This window comes from Perca fluviatilis, chromosome 18, assembly GCF_010015445.1.
Source record: "Perca fluviatilis chromosome 18, GENO_Pfluv_1.0, whole genome shotgun sequence".
Lineage (NCBI taxonomy): Eukaryota > Metazoa > Chordata > Actinopteri > Perciformes > Percidae > Perca > Perca fluviatilis.
In genome coordinates this window covers 20,220,509-20,244,131 of record NC_053129.1, presented here as the reverse complement: position 1 = coordinate 20,244,131, position 23,623 = coordinate 20,220,509, and the positions used below count along the sequence as shown (strand labels likewise).

The window sequence follows — 23,623 nt, the reverse complement described above, 5'->3', positions numbered from 1 at the left end:
GTAAAGTGTGCTGAGATCACTTCTGTTATGATTTGACACTATAAATAAAATTGAGAAATTCTCCCATCTTTCCTCTTTTTTTCCCCATGTGAATTACTGGATAGTTGTATTACTTGTTGCAAGTAGTCATTTCATTGTTTAAGGGCTTACAAGCTTAAAGGGTTGGGTATCACTTAAAGTACTTCTATAATGTATTTCTTATAGTTTGTTTTATCTGTCAATTTTCATAAAAACTCAGTCATCAAAATGCAGTAATGTGATTCAGATGATGGCCAAACAAACAGTCCTGTGTATTTCCATACAGCCAGCGAGACACTTGGGTTAGGTTGCCACCCTTGCCTCTCTCGGCACCCGCTGGTCGCTCTCCATGGCCCGGGGCAGCAGAGTGGAAACGCAGCAATGCTGGCACGATCAGTAGGCACTCTTGAGTCCACCCACCGTAGAGAGCACCAGTCTCCCTGTTCCATCTGTCACTCTACTCCCATAATACCCTGCTCCTGTAACTGATCTAATGACATGTCTGAACAATAGGGATGGCAGAGCTGTGTAAGTTTTACTCCTACAGTGGGTACGGAAAGTATTCAGACCCCTTTTTAAATTTTTCACTCTTTGTTGCATTGCAGCCATTTGCTAAAATCAAAAAAGTTAATTTTATTTCTCATTAATGTACACTCAGCACCCCAGCTTGACAGAAAAAAACAGAAATGCAGAAATGTTTGCAAATTTATTAAAAGAAAAACTGAAATATCACATGGTCATAAGTATTCAGACCCTTTGCTCAGTATTGAGTAGAAGCACCCTTTTGAGCTAGTACAGCCATGAGTCTTCTTGGGAATGATGCAACAAGTTTTTCACATCTGGATTTGGGGATCCTCTCCAGTTCTGTCAGGTTGGATGGTGAACGTTGGTGGACAGCCATTTTCAGGTCTCTCCAGAGATGCTCAATTGGGTTTAGGTCAGGGCTCTGGCTGGGCCAGTCAAGAATGGTCACAGAGTTGTTCCGAAGCCACTCCTTTGTTATTTTAGCTGTGTGCTTAGGGTCATTGTCTTGTTGGAAGGTCAACCTTCAGCCCAGTCTGAGGTCCTGAGCACTCTGGATGATGTTTTCTTCCAGGATATCTCTGTACTTGGCCGCATTCATCTTTCCTTCAATTGCAACCAGTCGTCCTGTCCCTGCAGCTGAAAACCACCCCCATAGCATGATGCTGCCACCACCATGTTTCACTGTTGGGATTGTATTGGGAAGGTGATGAGCAGTGCCTGGTTTTCTCCACACATACCGCTTGGAATTAATGCCAAAAAGTTCAATCTTGGTCTCATCAGACCAGAGAATCTTATTTCTCATAGTCTGGGAGTCCTTCATGTGTTTTTTGGCAAACTCTATGCGGGCTTTCATATGTCTTGCCCTGAGGAGAGGCTTCCGTCAGGCCACTCTGCCATAAACCCCCGACTGGTGGAGGGCTGCAGTGATAGTTGACTTTGTGGAACTTTCTCCCATCTCCCTGCTGCATCTCTGGAGCTGAGCCACAGTGATCTTTGGGTTCTTCTTTACCTCTCTCACCAAGGCTCTTCTCCCATGATTGCTCAGTTTGGCTGGACGGCCAGGTCTAGGAAGAGTTCTGGTCGTCCCAAACTTCTTCCGTTTAAGGATTATGGAGGACACTGTGCTCTTAGGAACCTTGAGTGCTGCAGAAATTCTTTTGTAACCTTGGCCAGATCTGTGCCTTGCCACAATTGTCTCTGAGCTCCTTGGGCAGTTCCTTCGACCTCATGATTCTCATTTGCTCTGACATGCACTGTGAGCTGTAAGGTCTTATATAGACAGGTGTGTGCCTTTCCTAATCAAGTCCAATCAGATTAATTAAACACAGCAGGACTCCAATGAAGGAGTAGAACCATCTCAAGGAGGATCAGAAGAAATGGACAGCATGTGAGTTAAATATGAGTGTCACAGCAAAGGATCTGAGTACTTATGACCATGTGATATTTCAGTTTTTCTTTTTTAATAAATTTGCAAAAATATCTACATTTCTGTTTTTTTCTGTCAAGATGGGGTGCTGAGTGTACATTAATGAGAAATAAAATGAACTTTTTTGATTTTAGCAAATGGCTGCAATGAAACAAAGAGTGAAAAATGTAAAGGGGTCTGAATACTTTCCGTACCCACTGTATATATGAGAGCTGGGGGAAGTTGTGTTCAGAGTGAATGTTAAAGGTTGTCCCTCACCTTTACATTATTCCTGTTAGTCTACAGACTTTCAACTTAATCTGAGACATTAGAGCTGAGATACTCTAGTATTGTAAAACATTGTCATTTTTTTATTGTTTCCATATGGTGGTATTGTGTGCATTGTTATTAATGTCACACTGTATGTTAGCTGTACCAACAAGTTCTCTGGTATAAACACATGCTTTTGGTTTATTTAAGTCAATTAGCTGAATATTCATTATAAATTCTAATGTCAATATAAGTCCAAGCTCTAATGTGTCATATCACACTCTGCACACATTTAACCCATATTGCTCCGGTCAGTCAAACCACTTTATGAGTGGTTACAGAGGATGAGGGACAATAGAGCATTTCTGAGTAATTCCGATGACAGCAGAAGACAGGTAAATCATGGGAAATGTCAACTAATTCAAGTCAGATTGAACTGGGAACATGATGAAGGATTTACACTGGCACCCACCTCTTCCTCTGACATTCTGACATGCATTTTTGGCACGTTTCTGACGGCGCCCTTGTCCAATATGGACGCTGTTTGATATGCTTCCCCACTCCTCCTTGACTGGTGTGTTTGTTCTCTGGCCCTGCTGCATGTCATAATGGGCCGAGTCAAATCACTTCCAGCACAGAGCTGAGATGGTGATTGTATCAAACTGACCCTTAACAAGCTGTCAGCTCACATTTGATAAAGCATGCATCAGCACCGGTGGGCTTGGCATCCATCTGGACAGAGTGGACAGGTCTTATTCAAGCAGTTATTCCCCCTTTTTTTTTTTTTTTTTTTTTTTTCTCTCTCTCTCTCTCTCTTCCTAGACAGTTTGACTTGTCTCATACAAATAATGATGGCATCTAGTGGTGCTGCAATTTGATACAGAAGCCACTTGCTTTCCACTTGCTTTCCGGTGTTGTAAAGTCAAAAAGAAATTGCATCCAATCTCTGTGCATACAGATAATGGATAGATGGATGGATGCGTTAGTACCTCAGTTTCTTCTGTTACATCAGTGCTGCGAAATCTTCAGTTCCCCAGTTACCACATAGAGGGAGCTCATGCGTGTTGAGAAACTAAACTGTTGAAATGCTGAATGAGTGAGACTGTGTATGAGAGAGAGAGAGAGAGAGAGAGAGAGAGAGAGAGAGAGAGAGAGAGAGAGAGAGAGAGAGAGAGAGGTGCGGTGAACGAAATCACATCGTAGGGGAAGAATAATGTGACACAAACCAGCAGCTAGGATATTCATTTCAACTGCGCGACAGGTTTAACGCGCGCTTTCGTTTCGGACTAACTTTGGCCAAGTCGGTGGGAACCTGGTGACCAGCTGTGTGCCCCGAAGCAGCGTGACAAGTTGGGAGAGGGGGGAAAAAGGACTCGCATCACTATTTTTAAATGGGTACAGTGAGATTTGGGGGGCGTGGACGGTAGAGGAGCAGCAGTGAGCATGTTGGCTCTTGGCTGCAGCTCCGGTGTAATGATGTGCCGGTTTGAAGAACTGGACTACGCGTAGATTGAGCGGTTGTACGCGGAACCGTGCGGTCGTCTACAGCCGGATTTATGTGTTTTGGAGCCCGTTAAGCGTCATTTGGATTTGTATCTTCAACGCGCTGCCGTTCGGCGATACAAGGAAGGAGGATCAGCCGTGAAAAGGTTTTTTTTTTTTTTTTAAGACTCAGCAGCTGCCGTGCGTAACGGACGAAATCTTGTCGAGCAGATATTTGAATGACAATAGTTTGAGGCAACTGCTTTCTAATTTGTGTAAGGGAGCCTAATTATTGAGACTGCCTGCGCACGGCAAATCACTGATATTACATTTGGGATTCAGAAGCTGTTTCAAGAGAAACTGAAGTGATCTTAATTTGTAAATATTGACAGGTGTTACGGTCAGGCTGAGCCTTTAACTCACTTACGGCTCTGTTGTTATGTCTTAAAGAACCGTGGACTCATAAGGTTGGGGATGGTAACCAAAGCATGGATCCTCCAAATATTGTTTAATGCAGTCATCTTTTCTTTCCTAATACTCGGAGAAAGCACTACATTGTTATTAACGACCTTATAATGCGTTTGAAACGCCGAATGGGAAAGTAACCATCACTTTAGTGTCTTCTTCTCTCCGAGTTGTAGCCGATCTGGCAACATCCAAAATGACAAGCAACGGACCTGTCATCGTTTACGAGTGGCTGAAGACCCTCCAGCTTGCTCAGTACGTCGAGGCTTTTGTGGATAATGGATATGACGATCTGGAGGTTTGCAAACAAATAGGGGACCCCGACCTGGATGCCATCGGCGTCTACATCCCTCACCACAGGCAGAGGATTCACGACGCCGTGAGGAGGCTAAAAGATGAAGCCGACGAGACGGCCAGTGGACTCTACTTCACCCTGGAGCCGATGCCACCCGCAGCCGAGATTTATACCAGTCACATGGTGGACCAGTATGAGTCCAAACTGCGGGCATCTAAGTCCTGGACCGAGGCCAACAGTGACCGGGCTGGGCGCAACGGTGGGTACATGGGCGCGCAGAGGAACCTGACGCTGGGCAACAGGAGGGAGCTGGTGATTTACCCCAAGCTGAAGCTGAAGATCATGATCAGGGATAAGCTCATCAGAGATGGCATCAACCTCGCCAAGCCGCCCTACTCTAATAAGGTAAGAGGAACCTAGTTAGACAGTGGCACAAAAAGGACCACCACCTGTGAAACGTTAAAACAATGTATAAAAGCTACATGTTTAATACTCATACACTGCAACATTGTGTCACCTAGTACTTTAGTTTGTATATCCCCTTTGAAAATATGCATACAGCCTCTTTAAACGTTCCTGCTATTTTAAATTAGATAAGATTAGACACCTGATTTGAAGATGGAAAAAAAATGTTTTAAAGGGGTTGTTTTTCAAAACAATAGCCACACCATTTTTTCATGTTTGAGAAAATTTGGTTTTCTAGACTAAACACAGATTGAAAATGTTTTGCAGAGGTGGCAGTTTTTGCAATGAGCCAGAGGTGTTCATATAGCACAAAAGGGGCTGTCACCTTTTCAGCATCATCCATCAGCCCTCTGTCAGTCAGGTAGTGCTCATCTTGTGTAAAGGCATATTTCACTCATGTGTTAATCATCAAAATAACGTAAAAGAAACTGAGCCATAGCTAAACCACACCATAACATTTTCAGCCCTGCAGAAGTGTGAGTGGTTGCTGTCACGGTGAATGATGGGAATGAAGTTGCTGCAGATCAATAAGCAGAGAGCTGAACGTGGAGTTCCTGAGGAGCTTTCACCCTGTATGTGATTTCCGGGGGGGGGAGAGAAAGATTTACAGTATGATTATTAATCTACCTCTGACCTCACCTGTCCAGTGACTTGCCTCAGCATTACGTATGGGTGGATCAACCAGCCCCACGAGCATATAAGCCCTGGCTCTTTGCTGTGATGAATAGCCAATGGGCTATCGATGGCAGGGGCAGTAAATGAAGAGCGGCCAGCTGGGGAGGCTGTCGCTGTCCAGGAGCCAGACTGAGAGGGCCTCTTGTTGTCACAGGACTGATGGTGACCTTTCTTCAGAAGTGTCTGAATCATATGCCTTACCAGCTGAGAGGGCTCCACTGAATAACTGCTGTTTACATACAAGGAGGCCTTTAATTGGCGTGTCTGCAGGCCGTTGATGTTGTGCCCCATGTAGTTTTGGCTGGGGACAAACAGCAACATGCAATTTATTTACAACTGAATATCTACCTTGATATTCTAAAATCCTGGTTATGTCCCTGTGTGTCAGTTGGCTTGTCTGTGTGAACATGCAAATATTTACGTGCAGATGTGTAACGACTTTTCAGTCTTGCTTGCCATTCCAACTGAAACAGATCCTGACCATATGCTGTTTATGTAGTGATATTCATTCATGACTATATCGACCTTATGTGTCTACATCATCATTTATATTGTATGACCCAAACTTTGATATTCTCCTGCAGTACCCACTTGCTTCCAAATTAGCTTTTCAAACTGATACCAGCTTTTATTCCAATTTTTGCATGTTTTGTTTAAGCTTTTTTTCTGTCTGTATATTTTTGCCACTTTGGCTCGCTGTGAATCCCACAGAGATTTAGGATTTGTGAGGGATTATCTGTCAAACCAGGGCTGAAACAAAGTGTTGGTTCCAGAGGGTAACTATCTCTCCCTTTTAAGAAGGCTGTTTTTATTTAGAGGCAAAGCTTTGGCATGGAGGTTTGGAAGGGAATGAGCAGGTCAAGGTCTTTCTCTGTCCCTCTCTCTTTGGCTCTGTGTGTGTCTGTGTGTCTGTGTGTTTGTGTGTGTGTGTGTGTGTGTGTGTGTGTGTGTGTAACCCTGTAGTTTTGAATTGGCTCCAGTCCAGTGCTTTTTCTCCCCACAAGGAGAGTGAGAGATGGAGCTGTGAGCAGCTGATGGCGGTTTGACTAACTGGGCTGTGATTGGTCTGTAGATATCTCCCCTCTCTCTGCCTTTGAGACGAGATGTCACCCCCAGCGGAGTCTGAGACCAGAGAGCCAGACTCGGGGCAATTACAGGACACACAATGTCAGTCTCAAGGGATGTTCATTGTATAGTATAACCAAGATCTCCATCCACATTTAAACTGTCCTCTGTGCTCTCAATACGCAGGGATTTACATGGACTCTGGTCTGACAGCCCTCTGTTCATCTTTGTTCCACTGGCTTTGTCTCCAGCTTTTGTCATTATGAAAAAATAAAAAATAAATACATCGGCAATATAAGCACTATGATTCAGAAATCATCTCCAGTGTGTGCTAGATTATTATCAAACAATTCACTGAAAGGGCTCTGCTGGGTGTAATAAATACCCATGATCCTTATCAAGGCCATAGAGACCCCTTGTCTGAGAGAAGAGTATTCTTTCTTATGATGTAAACAAACACTTGTGCTATGGGCTGCACATTTCTAGATCTGTCATCTGGGAACAATATAAGCAGAAAAGATGGTGCTGCCGGTTTGCCTGTTGTCGAATTGACTGCAGTTGTAGAGTAAACGTTACCTTCATTATTTTGGTTAAAACTTTCTCATACATTTCAGACATACTGAGACTAAAAATGTTGAGAAGAAACTATCAACTCAGCTTCAACTTAGCTTTTTTCCTTTAAAGTATTTATCAAGTGTCTAGTTAAGTTAGCAGTATGTCTGCTTTGTTTCGCAGAGGTACTGTGTTGTAAATGGTGCCAGGGAGCAGGTTGTGTTGTCTGCTCACTGGTCACACAATTGTAATCCCCAAACCGTAAGTGATTATCTGATGATGTGAAGACCTTGTTTCATATTTCTGCATCTTTATAGAGTCAAGTCCTGCATCTTTTGCTGCTTTTCTTTAATTTTATTAGGCTTGGCACTGGTTGTTGTGGTCTATATGGTCCTATCCTTGTGAGATTTGTGTTTATACATTTTATGTAATCTATCATGATCTTATGTTCAAATCTGTGTTCTCTTCTTTCACCTTAGAGTTGACAGGTTTTGTAATTGTCAATTAGGTGCGGAGAACAAGCACAATGGTTTGGCTAATACCGCTTTTACTTTAAATTATTCTGCTTAGTGCCAAACTATTTGAAGATGTGTTTTCGTCCAGAGTCTGGTGCTGGAAATGGCAGACACAGTCCGTCATAATAGCGCCTCACTGTTAGTGCTGTGTTTCAGGAGGAAGTAGAAGCTAAACACTGGGAGATTCTCCATTGTTTGTATGGAATGCTGATGGAGCCGCATGTCCTTTCACTACTGGTCTGTTTTACATTCCCAATTTCCGTCTATTGAAACAGGCTGCGGCGGCAAGTGTCCAGCATTGTGCAGATGGGTGGGTGATTAAAAACGTGGGTGTCATGCAGAGAGAGAAAGGGTTGTAAATAGATGGGCACGCATTGTTTTTGCTGGTTAAACGAGGCTTGGTGGGTGCTTGGGTTGGAGGGCCACTGTCTCCACCACAGTTGGTGTGGACAGTTAGATGTTCAAGGCCTTTCTCAGGCTCCCACAGAACAGCTGATCAAATGTTGTGGGTGGGAATCATGAGGCCTCCAGCTTAACCGGCCTGAAGAATGTAAGAAATGCAATAGACACCCAGAGGTGTTATTTGTCACGGGAGAAGCAGAAGGAAAGGTAGCTTTTCACTGACTGTTTTATTGGCTTTCCATCGCAAAAAAAAGAGGAAGTTCACCACCTTACATGCTAGACACTCACCTCACTTCCTGTTTAAGTCCTTTTATCTTGATTAGTATCCCAGCACTCTTGCTAAGCAGGAAATTAGGTTTTTGTTAAAGATGACCCTCTGTTGGCTCACTGTGGTTATTGAGGGCCCTCAGGCTGACTGGAAAGCTGCAAGGCATGGTGTAAAAAATAATAATTTGAGCAGTTTTACCTTTTTAAAATATGTGTAATTCAAAGTTTTCAAATGTCTCTCCACTGCAGGGCCACCAAAATGTATACATTCACAGTGCAGTGAAGCTCAGGTAAAAGCAGAAGTGGAATTTGATTGAAAACAATGCAAAGATTTCCATTCAAGCTGCAGTTTCATGTATTTATTCCATTCTTTTTTCCACTAACACATAGGCATGGGATGTTGTTTTAAAATGAAAAATACTTATTATATGGCTAAACTAAGAGCTTTTTCATTACCTCAGTGGAACACTCCAGCCAAAGCTTTTCATGAGCTTCTCATTTAGTCTGTTTTTTGGCAAATAACCTCTTCATCTTTGTCCCATGCTATAGGGCTGGCATTCTGCCATAAGTAGGGAGAAAATGCTTTCACAACAGACCCAGACTTTTCCATGCGCTCTGCTGAAAGCTCTGTTTGCTTAGTCTTTATTAAGAGCTTCTTAAAGGCATAATCAACCAAGGACTCATAAAGGGGAAGTCATAAAGAAGTGGAGAACCAGCCTCTATTGTCCTGAGAGGACAGAGAAAGTCAATTAGCAAAGTGAGCTGCTGTTTACACTATAGAAAAGTAGGGTTATGTGGAGCACTAAAAAGAGATAGATCACATTCCCGTCAGATGGAAAAAGTCACATATACACTCACTTAGTGGCTCTTCTTGTAAACGACTCACATTAAGGGCCTTTTTAAACCATCTTTGTTAAACTACAAGAACAGCTGGGTATGGTGAGGACTGATTGCAATCACTATGACCTTTGACCTCACTGCTTTTGACCCGTCAGGCTAAAACCCAAAGCACTGGTGTGATCTTAGCCGAGGCAATGAAACAGACCACACGCTCCTTTGCTTCTCAGTGGGTGCCACAGCTAAGCAATGTCAAGTTTATCTTACGTTTTTTAGAGTATCGCCTCAAGTGCATCTGATCACTTTCCCATCTGTAGAAAATTGTGTGTGCAATAATTCATGAGACAATTTGCACAGTTTTGCTCCTGTTAATCCAAAAACAATAACTGGAAAAGTAGACACCTCACATACGTATTTTCTTCAAGCGCTATCACAGCAAAGACAAATCCATTCGCTGGATGGTTTTCCTCTTTTGGTGATGTAGTGAGGGAGTTTCTATCTTGACCACCCATCTCCTGGGATCCTGTGCAAATGTGGGAAAGCTGTACTTGCAGCTGGCCTTCTCATTTCAGCAGGAAGGGGTGAGAGGGGCTCACTTCTACTGTGCTGGTTCTCACATGATCAACTGGCCTTTAAGCCACTTTTTTATTCCCTGAACATGTGAACTTGGTCAGAAAGATGACATTTCACAGAGCTGAAATTCACAATTCAGCAGAACTTCACAGAAATTTCTCTCGATTCATTAACAGGAGTTGTTAAATCCTAATCTCAACATTTAGACATTTAGTTCATGTTGAAAAATTTAATTTATGTTTGTATGGCAGTATAAATGTCACTATCTCTAGCCTTTGGTGATATATTGTTTTTAAATGACACATGTCAGCTACAGTATATGTGTATCACTTAAAGTTATGCAGTCATGGTAACGGCTTTAAATAAAGCAGGCCAGGCGGGCAGTACAGTCATTTGGTTTTCCACAGTGGTGCTGGGGAACAGGTCCTGATGACACACATTCATGACAGATACATTATCAGAGCTATTCTGGTCCAAGGTTTCAACAGCTTCCAGACAGCCTGTCTCTACATGACCACATAGTATCGGCATCAGGAATGGCTGCATTATCAATACTAATGTATATCCACTTTATTTTTTTTATTTACGTGTTTTCTAATGTTAGTCATTGGACAGGTAGTAGGTATGCACTATATGTCAATTCAGTATTTAGTTTGTGTTCTCAGCTATAAGGTGAAAAGGTCGCTTTTAGTTGGCCTCATATAAAACCCATTCAAAGGAATTCCACATACATTTCCATACTAAATTATGTTTGACATGTTAAACTCATGTCTGAGTCATGTTTGTATCATGGCTTTAACTTCAGGGCTATATTTTATGGTTCAGTGCACAGAAGGCAGATTCCAGTCAGCAACAGCAAACTGAGAAACTTTGTTCAGTGGCTGCTGTAAACATGTTTGTTTTTACACATTTCTTCACCAGCTCACTCGCCACAGGCAAATGCAAAACACCAGCTTGCTTTTATCAAAAAACCGTGTGCAGTAACCTAAAGAAATCCTATCATAGTAACAGCAGCAGCCTCTGCTATAGTTACAGTACACAATACTGACCCTGCAGTCCTCTTTGAACAATAGAGATGGAGGAAAATGAAGATATCAAGTGCCCCAACAGGATGGAGAGTGACAAGAGAGCAGGCCTGAGCATCTGTCTTTGTCAGGATCCAGATTGCAAACACACTTGCAAATCAACACATCCGCACATGTTTTCCCTCTCTCTACATCTCCGTCTAGCACATACTCATTACTACACTCGCAGTTTACTCTGGAGGGGATCATTACTTTTTCTCATAAAAGTAACAGAATATTTTAAATAGGCGACCATACATTGTTGCATACTATACAGGTCCTCTATGCATGCTGTCAGTCATCTCAGGGATTGGTTTTACTGCTTTAGGTAGTCATGTGTGACCTACAGTCTAAGAAGCGTAATTACTGACTCCCACAAGCTGGGAGACAAACGGAAAGATATTTAAACATGTTTGTCCTGTAATCTCACAGATGATGTGTTGCTGGCTTTACGTAGCAGACACTGAGGGTGGCATAGTGCTATAATTCATAGAGTTTAAATATTGCATAGGCTATTTGGTTAAGCAGCACTCTAATACAGTGGTATTTCTGCAGACTCAAAGTCATTGTGCTGAAAGGGTCAGATCAGCAAGAATAGGGTCAGATCAGCAAGAATAATCTATGAAGGTCAAGCCATATTTCATAAACCCCTTACTGAAGGTTAAATCTGGCATTATCTGTAGGTTCAAGGTTGAGGTTGCAACTAATGATCATTTTCAAAAGTGATTCATCTCTTAAATATTTATTTGATGAGGGTCAATGCTTGGTCTAAATTGCTTGTTTTGTTCGACTAACAGTTCAAAACCCAAAGTTATTAAATATGCACCCATATAAAATGTAGAAATGCAGCATATCCTCACAAGTGAGAAGCTGCAAATGTGCACTTTAATTTCATAAAAGGCTTAAACTATGAAGAGTTTGATGAAATTGTTGGAAATTAATTCTCCATGGATAAACTAATCAAATAATGGATTAATCATCCAACCGTTACAGCACTAGTTATCTGCTTGTGTGTGCATGAGAGGATATAAACTAGACAGTTGCAAGCTCCTTTTCATGAGTATACTGTAACTCTGCTCTTCTAAAAACATGACAAAGCGCATTCTTGTCATTTTTCTCAAGCCATGCTTCCAGATTCTGCCCCAACTGGATGAAATAATCGTCTTTCTTATGAAGATGCTGTTAAAAATTAACAGTGACAGCGTTCCCTGCTTTGCCAGGGATCAGACAAGCTCCGTAAATCAGAACGATGAGGGCGGAGACGTACTCTGGTTTCCTTGACGTTACCTGCAACTTGGTGGATTTCTGAAAGCACTGAGCCAGTTTGGGAGGGTTAAAGCACCGCCACCTACAACAGCTTAATTGTCCTACATGTAGCTACAGTTTGGCTCATGTCAGCCCATATTATCTTGGACTGTGTTTTAGGGGTATAATGTAGGGGTGTAGAGAGATGAGTGAGGCATGATGGCAGTGAGTATGAGTGTTGGAGAGACAGACGGGGTGAGTGTGTATAATTACCTTGTCTGAAGCTGCTGCCAGCTTGGTGTATGGAACGCAGCACAACCAACTCTCAACCCCCCCCTTATCCCTAATTGGTCCTTTTCCAAGGCATGAGGGCAGGACTGCACTGAAAGCTTTGATCATTTAGACCACACCGGTGTCGATATGTCCCTACCTGAGTGCTTTTGTAGTGGCTGTGCTCGGCAGGGGATTAAGCAATACTAAACCCACTGAGTGTCTGTCTGTCTGTCTCTTGCTCTGGCCTCCCTGCGGCTCTACATACCTGAATCTGAACCCTAATTACCTGGCAGTTACTACATTCCTCAAACACGCCTACGCAAACACATTCGCACACATACTTTTAAAACTTTTACAATGGCTGCAGCGGCGTTTCGCAGGTATGCTTTTGTCTTATGTGGTTTGCGGCGTTTAATATTATAAGCATTTACAAAACATTTATGGGTTCCAGCGCATTCCCACACAAATGTTAATCTGTGTGGGAAGCTGAGTGTTGTGTGTGCATATATCTCCTTACAAGTGAACACAATGGGACACACGTCCCCTGAACTAATACTAATTGAGGAACGTGTTGGCAGTATGTGCTGGTGACAGGTGCTTAGCTAGAAAAGTACATTAACGGCAACATGCATGGATCATGTATGTTTGACAGCACAAATAGTCATTTGTAGTTTTGTAAGTCACTGACCGTACAGTACAACCTAACATGAAATGAATATAAACTACAGAATTAGGCACAGGTCACATAATGTTTTTATCTTCCTCACCCTTTACTAAGTTTTCTCTGAGAGGAGGTTAAGCTGACCCGAGCAGCTCTGTCCGAATGTGCTGCAGGCAGCTAGTCAAACTCTTCATTAGTGGATTAATCTAGACATGCTCAGTATGGAAGGCTGGAGTCCATCACGCTAATTGCTGCTTTTTGACCCTTGTACATGTTGTACAGAGTTACTTGTTCTTTTCATGAAACATGAATCGCTTGCCACATTGCTTCATGAAGGGATGAATAGGGACTCCGCTGAGACTGCTGAGGCCCTAGGTCCCCAAAACCATTTTTGGTCTGAATCTGAATCCCACATCATTAAAGCTTGAGTAGGGGTTGGAGTCCTGTGGCTACTGCAAAGAAAAGTCTGGTCAAGTTTTGTTTTTGTTTGGGTTAACCTTGTCAGTTCACCCATTCTAATCTTACCTAAAATACACAGTGAGTGAACTCTAGAGACAATGGATTATACTGTATAAACTTAAGAATTGTCTAAATTCTGGTGTGTACCCACCTCACAAATGCACATGTGCCCTACAAACACTGCACTTTTCCACTCCTCTATGCATATTATTTATGGACATTTTTGCTAGCCATCTATGGTCACCCTTTGTTAATGTCTGAGATGTGCTCTCGTTGTTCTGCTTCATCTGCTCTGGGTGAACCACAAAACCACAATTTTCATGTCAGCAGATCTTTAAACCAATGCTCTGCCAAACCAACCCCTGTTTACTTTAATAGCCCTTGAGATTTCTTTCTAAAGGCTCTGACACACCAACCAGACGGCTGACCATCGGCAGAAAAGTCACTGAGTCCGACTGCCCACTGGCCGATTCAACAAGTCAAATCGGCCAAAATGGATGCCGACAGCTCCTCCGACTCCGACGACGGCACGGAACACACCGAACAGACTGGAGTCACCGACCTCGCCAGACTGTCCGACGGCTGATAATCGGGTTGGTGTGTCAGAGCATTAAAGGAAAGTCTCTCAGACAAATCTGGAAATGCGTAGTGTCTTCTCTGGTAACACAGCATTTTTTTAAATGATGGGATTGGCCTCAGGGGCCGGGCGCCATTGTCCAAGGATCTTAGATCATGCTAACCTCAGTTTCGTGTTATGGTTCGTGTTACACAGTCAACTAGAGTCTTGGCTTGAGTTGAACGTGTGAACAAAGTCATCAGAAAGCTTGCCTTAATTGAATTTGGTCTCGTTTGTAAACCCAGCCATCGGAAAGCTTGTCTTCATTGCAGCTGGCCTGGTGTGACTTTTACTGAAAGGCACTAGTTTATGTAACCAGTCAAGTGACCGATTTCTAATACTCAGCTTTGTTCAAAGAGGATTAGGCTAAATAAATGTATTTCAACATGGGGGATATTACAACCATAGAAGCTTATTATGAGCATTTTAATATTCTAGTTTATATCGTGGAATAACGAGAAGGAGAGCTGAAACAGAGGAGGTTTCTCAGAACAGCTTTGCATTATCTGGCTCAACACTTTTGAATCATTTGTGTTGCCCCTTTAGGCCAGAGTTCCCCTGCATAGCAACAGCAGACTTATAATCTGCCCCTAATGTGCAGTGGTCACACCATTTGGTGGCAGAGGAAGTGCCGTAAATCTGCTAGATCACCTCTTCTTTGTGAGTCCACACAGCGCAGAGCTGATGTCACACACAAAAGCCAAACAATGAACTGGCTGACTGACAGCTCGCCGTCCAAGCCTGAGCAGAGGGGTCATGCATCGGGAATTTTCTCTGCTCAGCCAAACATCCTCACCCAGTTTCTCCTCATTCTTACTTACTTACAGGCAGGGGAGACCAACTGAAATACAAATAGACAGACTGGCAGACCTGTCAAGTAATGGAGGAGAGAGATAGAGACAGACAGTTGGTTGGATAGGCAGACAAACAGGCAGTTTTAGACGGACAGAAAAACTAGCAGACACAAAGAGAGGCCAGCAGAGACGGAGATGGATTGACAGACAAAGAAGAAAAATGTGTTTTTAGAGTCATTAATAATCTTCCCTCATCTTAGACTTTTTAAAGTAAGCACTGCCACTATTACACCCTGTCATACCCATCACATATGTCTAATAACCTGGTTTCATCTGCATGTACAAGGTTGTGTTTGCAGCCTTGAGGTGTGAAGCAATTACTCTCATCACGTACTGTACGCTCCAAAGAAGTCAAAAATTGACTAATTAATATAGAAGCCATTAGATCATGAGTCCGTTCATGAACCATGTAAGGATGGTTGCTGAGGTTTGAAGATATAGTGACTTACTGAAGTGCTCTTCTATGGAGAGAGTAAACTGTAGAGCCTTACATTAATTTGTCTCTTGAAAGATGCATCACCTGATTTAAAACCAAAATTTCAGCATGATGTAGCATGATTTAGGATTATTTTCACTTCATTTTTGTCTTGTATCCTGCTCATTTTTATATCTCCATATGGCAGCAGGTGTGACCATTTAGGAAATGTTTGGGAACGCTTGGCATTGAGCGTCTCTCAGGACTGTATTGTGATATAAGCCCCCCCCCTCTATGAGAATACACTGTCAGTCCAGAACAATGGGCTGCAGGACTGGGCTTCTTCTCCCAGCCGCCCCTGCAGCTCTGATCCCCGTCCACTCCATTTATGGAACATTTGAATGCTGGTAAACCCACCTACCCCTCTTTAACTGCACCCCACCCACCCCCAGAGCAAGCAGTGCCCGCATTTCAACCAGACTTGGTCAAAGGCATATTCCTAAAATTGCAGTAGATGCCCTAAATTGTGCACCAGCTGACAACTTCCATCCTTAGTATCCTCAAGTGGAGTATAGTTGAATCCGAGAACTAGATTACCTTGCTAATACTTCCCCCAAGATGACAAAAAGTCTTTACTAACTCCAGTGGCAGCCATACTTAGGCTTCTTTGGGAAGTAGACTACAATGCAGCAGTGGAAGTTGAGGGCAGCAATTATGTGTGGAGACGGTCTTCATTGTCATGCAGGAATCCCACAGCCAGGCTTATATCAATTGTTATGTAAAGTGGCCATTCATATTTTACATATTGCTTGGAATGGAGTTTCTGGTTTGGGCTTTGTGTGGAAATGATACAGAGACGAGGAAAGGAAGACATGTCTGTAAATATGTTTTTACTGTGATTCTCTTGTCTCTTTTTTTTTTTTTTTTTTTATCCTCCTTTGAGAACAATATGCCTGAACCCACACATACACAAACAATCACTTCCTCTCTTTTTCCACCATCAGCTGCACGTTTCTGTATAACAAAGGAAACTAGTGCCTCCTTTTTAGCAGATAAATGTATGGCACACGCACCATCTTGTTTCTTCAAAGCCCCTCACCATGATCTGTGATCATTACCCGGCAAAATCACAACAGAGTGCACAAAGCTCAAGTGTTGTTAACGTTGATTAGCACAAGGCTTCTCCTGCAATCCTAATCAGGATATTGATGATGAACCCTCTTTACTTGGGGGAGAGGCTGAAGAGGCTTTTGTTATGAAATGGCATTATGTCCTCGGAGGCTGAGACGCGGATGTGACTGTTTATTCCAGTCACACAAGCGATGCTGTTTATACAATCTGAGGGAACCGATTTAGAGAATTCCCCATACTGCCTCCCTCTCTGTGGTAGTAATAGCTGTCGTTGTTTTTAAGTGGTAGCTTGCGAGATGTGTACCTTAGTGCTTAAATTTAATTAAAGTTCCATTCGTTTTATTTTTCTTTGTCTCCTCTGTTTAGCCATGGGAGCTACTGCTGCTCATGCTAACTACTGTACAGTCTGTAGCACCAACAGATGGGGGAGGGGGGGGGATTCTAAAGGGTAGTAGAGTGTAATATAATAATAAGCAAATATAGTAACATTTGGGTAACCCTTTACTTGAAGGTATCTACATAAGAGTGACATGACACTGTCATGAACATATGACACTGTCATGAACACATGAACCCTAACTGTAAACCTAACCCTAACTTGTCATGACAAAAACCGAATGACACTTAATGTAGTTTTGGATGACAAATAAGTTGTTTACAAAGTCACTCTGACTATCTATCAAACACAACTCAATGCTTTAGGCTCTATAATAATACAATTTTCCTTTCAGGTAAACAGCACTACAGGAGTATAGACACATTTACATGTCACCACAGCACCAGTTTAGTTTAAGTAGCTGCGCAGGCATTGCAAACTGCCTCCTTGGCCTTTTATTACCACTGGTCCAAAACCAAGCTGAGATGGCACAGCACATACGCTACCACACAAGACACATTTGCTGCTAGAAGTCACTTAAAATCAATTTGGAGAAATGTCACGGAGGATCGATTCTCCAGCATAATGTCAATTTCTTATGACCTCACAGTATCTGCTAATAATGGTGAATGTTTTCCCACGTCACCCTGAATTGAGCTTCTTGCCAGCATGTTTGAGTCCATTTTAAAATCTTCTTAATTGCGTACAAGGCTTTACATTACATTTGGAACGACTGTAGACAGAAATAACGATTAAGGACGTACTAATTGTAACAAAATTACATTGCATCATGTACTGACTTCTGTTTTTTTCAAACCTCCCCATTTCAGATTTTAGAAATGTCAAATGTATTACTTCCCATCAACCAGAAGATATTTCTTAGATAAAACCATGCACACCTACTGTGCAGAACAATAACTTAAACTATAAACATTTTAACTGAATGTGTACAAGTTAAATCACTGTTAGAAAAAGAGGTAACCAAAATAAACACCTACTTTATGTTAAAAAATAAAATTTAAATTCCACAAGTTTTTACCAAGGCCTTCCCTCATGAATACTATGCTGCTTGTGTTTCTCCTCTCAGAGGAAGCAGCACATTTTTGTTCTAGCTACTTTGTAATGCTGTCTCATCACTACTGTGCAATGCCTGCTGTGAAACAGGCCTTTACTTGATCATCACCGCGACAGCTGCGTGAGAAAGCAGACATGCATCTCAGTACCAGTATGTATCCCAATAGGCCACAGGGGTCTCTAAATGAATCTTATGTAAGCTTCTCAATATCTACAAGGCTTAGATGTTGTCAGAAAGAGTCTCGATGAGACAAATGTGGCATGTCGTGCTTTTTCTCTCACTTCCGTGAGTTTGCTGGCATGTGCAGACTAAATTGGGAGATGATTACAAAATGAGATGTGGAGAAGTGGTGAAAAAGTATTTTTACCGGAGGAAAAATACATTTAGTTGCTTGCACTATATTTATTAAATGGACCCTACTTGGTTGCAGGAGTACACTTTCTTCTGTATCCACTTTCGTGTTGAAATACTGATCATATTCAGCATCTCAACCTCTCCTTGCCCCTGTAGTCCAGTGGCTGATTAAAAGCCATGCAGGCTCTTGCCAAGGACACTTCCTATCAAGTCAGCACTGCGCCCCCAGGAGATGGAAACAGCCCTGGGATGTAAAACACCAGCAGAAGAGTGTCGTAGCTTCTTTTTTTCTCCATTGAGGCTTTGTGTGTGTGTGTGTGTGTGTGTGTGTGTGTGTGTGTGTGTGTGTGTGTGTGTGTGTGTGTGTGTGTGTCTGTGTGTCTGTGTGTGTCTGTATATGTGCGCACGCTCAGAAGGTTCAGTTTGATATCTGCCATTCCAGAATCCTCTCTCCTCCGGAACTTATCAGACATCAACGCTGCATGTCTGCTACTCTAACACATTAACACCGCACCTAAACTTAGCTTAGAGTGTAAACAAGCACAGCATTTTGATGCTGTTAAGCCTCTTCATGTTTTGGACGTCCCCAGTGACAACTTCTCTATTGGGTGTTCTCCCCTTGTTGAAAGGGAGCATGAAGCCTGGGTATTTATGTTGACAGTCCCCACAACCCTGAGTGAAGCCCCCCATCGAACCCCATTCACAACCAGCTCATTATGGGATGTCAAGTCTGGCATCCTTCCTCTTTTCCAAGCCATGGAAGTGTGTTTTTTTTGTAATAGGTTACCAAAGCAACATGTAGGAGTATCGCTGAGAGGTTTTGGTGGTGCACTCTCCTGTGATCCTGTGGACAATAAGCCTAGTGACAGGCATCTCTGACATGGCTGCTGCACTAATCATAATGACGGAGATCAGGTCTTGCTGCTCGGTTAGGGCTTTCTGGGTGTCATATATTGTAGGGCAGTAGGCGACTTAAGCCCAGTGCTACAATTCCCCCAACTGCTATATTTGCTTTCCGTCTTGCATGTCACACCTCAGGATTTGAAAGCTGGGGTGCAAGCCAAAGCTAAAGAAGTAGGTCACTCTGTATTGAAAGAATGAATGATTGAGTGTGTGGAAGTGTAGAATGTTCAATAAGTCTCAAATGCATTTCTGCTAAATACCAAGCCCTTGGAGGAATGCATCATTATAGATGTCCTGTAGGAATATCCTGACTCAGCCAATCCTGGCATGCCCGCAGGCTCTCAGCTACTAATTTGCTCCTAACTGCGTGTCACGTATCTGCCTACTGAAGGTCAGAGGTCGAGTGGAATCGTTCATCTGGTCTGTCCACAGAGGCGGAAAAGGCTGCGGCAAAACGGGAAGTGTGGCTTGTGCTGGGTCGACGAGAGCTGCTCAGGGGGCCTTGAGCATGCCAAGCCCCCATTTCCACACATGCAGTTATTATTAATATGCTGCTTATTAGGAGAGAGAGGGAATGTTTTTCCTTCTCTTGCTTTGCTTGTTCAGTGCAGTTGGGAGATCGCTGTGAAGGTGCGATTCAATAAGTGTATGCGTTGGAGAGTTGGCCACTCGTGCCTTCGGAAGCACAAAACACAAACTTCAAGTCACGCACGCATTGCAAAAACAATTTTAGATTTTGGAAGCCTCAATATATTTTAGACACTTTTGTGGTTGCTATTAAAATTGCATCAACATCCAACTTTAGTCCCCTATGAACACGTTTTGATGTTTTTTTTCCATTGCCATTTGTTTGTATCCAATGCTGTAACAGAAGCAACTTACTAATCTTGACTATTTTTTTTTCTTTTGGATGCATCCTATGATGGGAATCACACTTTCACATAAAGGTAAGACACTTTATTTTTTATGTTTTCATGTACCTATATGATCAGCAGTCCTTGTCTCCCACTCTGGCTTGAGTCAGGGCTGTTACACCAGCAAAACCAGACTAACATGGCCTCAATATCGTGGGTGGATGCCAGCTTTAAGTCGGATATTATCCCTCCTCCTCCTTTTTATCTCCTCTGTAAATAAGAACACCAATCATAAACATATGAGTTTAGCTTGAGCTGCCAAATGCAATATGGGTCACAATGAAAGAAACCATGCACTATACACACTGCAGCAGAATTGAATACAATGATTGTTTAAAACTCAATCAAGTGGTTTCATAAGACTATCTAGCGGTGTTTAACACCCTGGATTTCTCTGTACTGTGAATGTCAATTTATGCAGTCTAGTCTCATCTCCAGAGATGTTACTTTGCAGTGGAGCCATAATTTGTATTCATTACACACTTGTATGTTTTTGTGTTTTGTGTTTAATTCATCTGTTTATTCACTTTGAAAGAGTTGCCTCTTCATTATAATTTTAGAACAGCAGCAGGGAAGGCGCAGAGAAAACTGGGTTTATTTGTTTATCTTTGTTTTATGGCAAAGCAGCTTCATCGTGTGTGTGTGTCTCTGTCTCTGTCTGCTCTCTCTCTGGAAACTCGCTGACAGAGGCTCTTTGTTAATAGGGAGGGGGGAGAGAGATGAGACTAGGTCAAACAGGCAGATTAGTGCTCATTGAAATCCAATAGGAAAGGTCATTTACATAGTGCTGCTTAAATCCACTTGTGACCTCATTGATGGACCCATTCACAATCCTGACACCCTCCACTCATGTCTTTCACTGTTTTGTAAACATATGGTGGTGCATGCTTTTGCTATGGGAGAGTGGCCCTGCAGTGTAATGGGCAGATCGTGTGTGTCAAGCGGCCATTTTTCCAGCTGACCTGAAGTTGTTCAGTTACAGAGTTTCACCCTACTGTGATGTTTGTTTTTAGGAGCTTTGGCTGACCCCAGAACATTTTTTTGTATGAATGCTCAGTATGAATGTTCTTTTCAGACTGCTGAGACCGACAACAGGAGTTTGTCTGGTAACGTTATTCCCCTTAAATGAGGATAAGAATGTGGAAATGACTAATGCCCACTGTGATGAGAAAGATGCCAAGTCTGTGGAAAAAAGGCTTCCTGCTTTTTTACAAATATCTAGTTTTTTCCTTCACTCCTTATTTGCAAATCTGATAAGGTAGTAAACCAAAGTTGCTGGGTTTCTAAAATACTGGGAACTGGCAAATTGTATAGAAACGATGTGATCATTGCCTTTACATGCATGTAACAGTGCAGCCACAACCAGATTCGTCAGCTGTAGCAAATGAGAGAAAGACTAAGATCCTCAACTATAACAAACATGGCAAAATAGTTTACGATAGATGGGAAAAGGCAACATTTTTATTTATTTGTACTGAATTCCATAGTATACTATACTAGACATTAAAACTACCCATCCCTATATAGACTCATCCCTTAATTGTCCCTAAAAAGTCTTTGCTAACAAAACTTCACAAAGCAATCACGGGAAATTTCCAAAATTGGCAGAAATGTAATACTCTTAAGGCTGAACCGTGTAGCGAAAGAGGAAACGTTTCAAGTGCCTCAGCTTTACCATGGCAACAATTGTCTTTGAAGAGGTTGCAGATGTGTCTTTCATGTGACACTTTATCAGACGTCTTTGTGTGTTGCCAAATAGTGGCCTTCAGTGTGCTTTCGTTGTCTAGACTGTTTGCATGTTGTGTTGATGTACAAGTGTTAGTTGTACATTATTTTGTATTTCCTCCTTAATGGATAAGTGGGATCCTTGATAGGCGGACACTGTCTGCACTTTTGTCAGGGCAAATAAAGCTCAAAGAAAAGATTGTAAGAGAGAGAGAGAGAGAGAGAGAGAGAGAGAGAGAGAGAGAGAACAAAACAAACTAGAAATACAATAATGAGTTTAATCTGTGGTATGTCGGATTTGTATTATGGGGTAAGCTTTACTGAGCAGCAGTTTGCATTGCTTTGGTTCAGCACTATGTCCCTCTGGCTTTCTCACCTTCTGATACATAATGACAACCATAATCTGATTGGACATGGAGGAATCTCTCCCCAACAGCTGCAGGTCACTGTAAACAAGAGGACGCTGCATGGCATGTCCCTATCACACTGTGACAGGTTTTCACTGTTTTTATTTCAGTCACAGCTAAATTTCCTACAGAAACGATGCCTCTCTAGTGTCTGGTCTAATTTTGCTCGCTCGTGCCGTGATGATGAATTGGAAATGGTATTAATGCATGTGGAGGAGGTAACGTTCCCTGCTTGCAAAACAGCCGTTTGCGGTGTCACTTGTTGTCACGGCTACAATTCTTATTGTGTAGTATTGATTTACTCCTGCTTGCATTCAGGTGCATTAATGCAAATGCATTGATGCATGCATGGATCACCTGTGTCAAAGCTGGAGGAGGTGATAACAGAGGTGTCAAACACTCCCAGAGATGGAGAGAGGCCAGAGCGGACTGCACGCTTGTCTGATTTAACCGGTCTGTCTCTACAAAACGGAAGAGTGTTGTCTTCAGTATGAGCTACTTTGCCAAGTAATGGTCAGCAAAGGAGAGGCTGTTTCCAAAGATGTTAATCACAATTGATTTATTAAATGTTGAAATGAATTAAACTATTCTTTATATAGAGAGTTACAGTTCTGACAAAAAGTACATCACAACACAGAAAACATCAATGATTGTATCCAGTCATGGCTACAGCAAGAATGAAACATTTCTGATTATGTGAACTTTCCTCCAGCAAAAGACGACAATAAATTCCATTACTCATGCTGCCATTCGTCATCACTCTTTAGTCATTTAGTCAATAAATGGAACCAGATCTCTCTTCTTCTCAAAATGTAAATGTATGGTGAAAGATATGAATGAATTCTTTGGATTTCATTCATGCCATTAAGGTTTACTAAACTGAAGATAATTTTAATATGGACTGTCCGTGTCTGTTTCTACTTACATGTGCACTTTGTGTATGTTTTCTTCTGGATGGTTATTAATGTAACACTGTACAGACTCATTTACAGTTGTAGCTTCATTTCCCCACTTTACGCCTGTCTCAATTAATCAAGGTTGCTGAAAGCAGCACTAACCCAGGGTCACCTGTTTTGCACCAACGCACGTTTAATGGTCTTGCTTTAATGATGCCGTAATAATTCTTCACTTTGAACAATGCTCAAGCTAACGGCATTCCTAACTTTGCAGACTAAGGACTTCACAAACCCTTTCAGTTATTGGTGATCATCAAGGAAATGTAAGAGTATCAGCTTGCTTCGAATTGTCAAAAATATGTAAGTAGGATATCCGTGTTAGTAATTGCATACTGTTCTTTTAAAGTATTGTTCCATCCTTACAAACTACGTAACTATTTGATA

General features: G+C 42.2%; 1 protein-coding gene across 4 annotated transcripts in view; it reads left to right on the top strand.

Annotated features, from left to right (window-relative positions):
• Positions 1–3,418: 3,418 nt before the first annotated feature.
• sash1a (SAM and SH3 domain containing 1a) overlaps positions 3,419–23,623 on the top strand; it is a 172,489-nt gene continuing 152,284 nt past the window's right edge. The window contains exon 1 of one of the 4 annotated variants that reach the window (XM_039781036.1): positions 3,419–4,865. In XM_039781036.1, coding sequence (XP_039636970.1) covers positions 4,362–4,865 — 504 coding nt within the window. In that variant the 5' untranslated portion in view covers positions 3,419–4,361. The remainder of the gene's footprint in view (positions 4,866–23,623) is intronic. The other 3 variants (XM_039781037.1, XM_039781038.1, XM_039781039.1) reach the window with 3 other exon arrangements.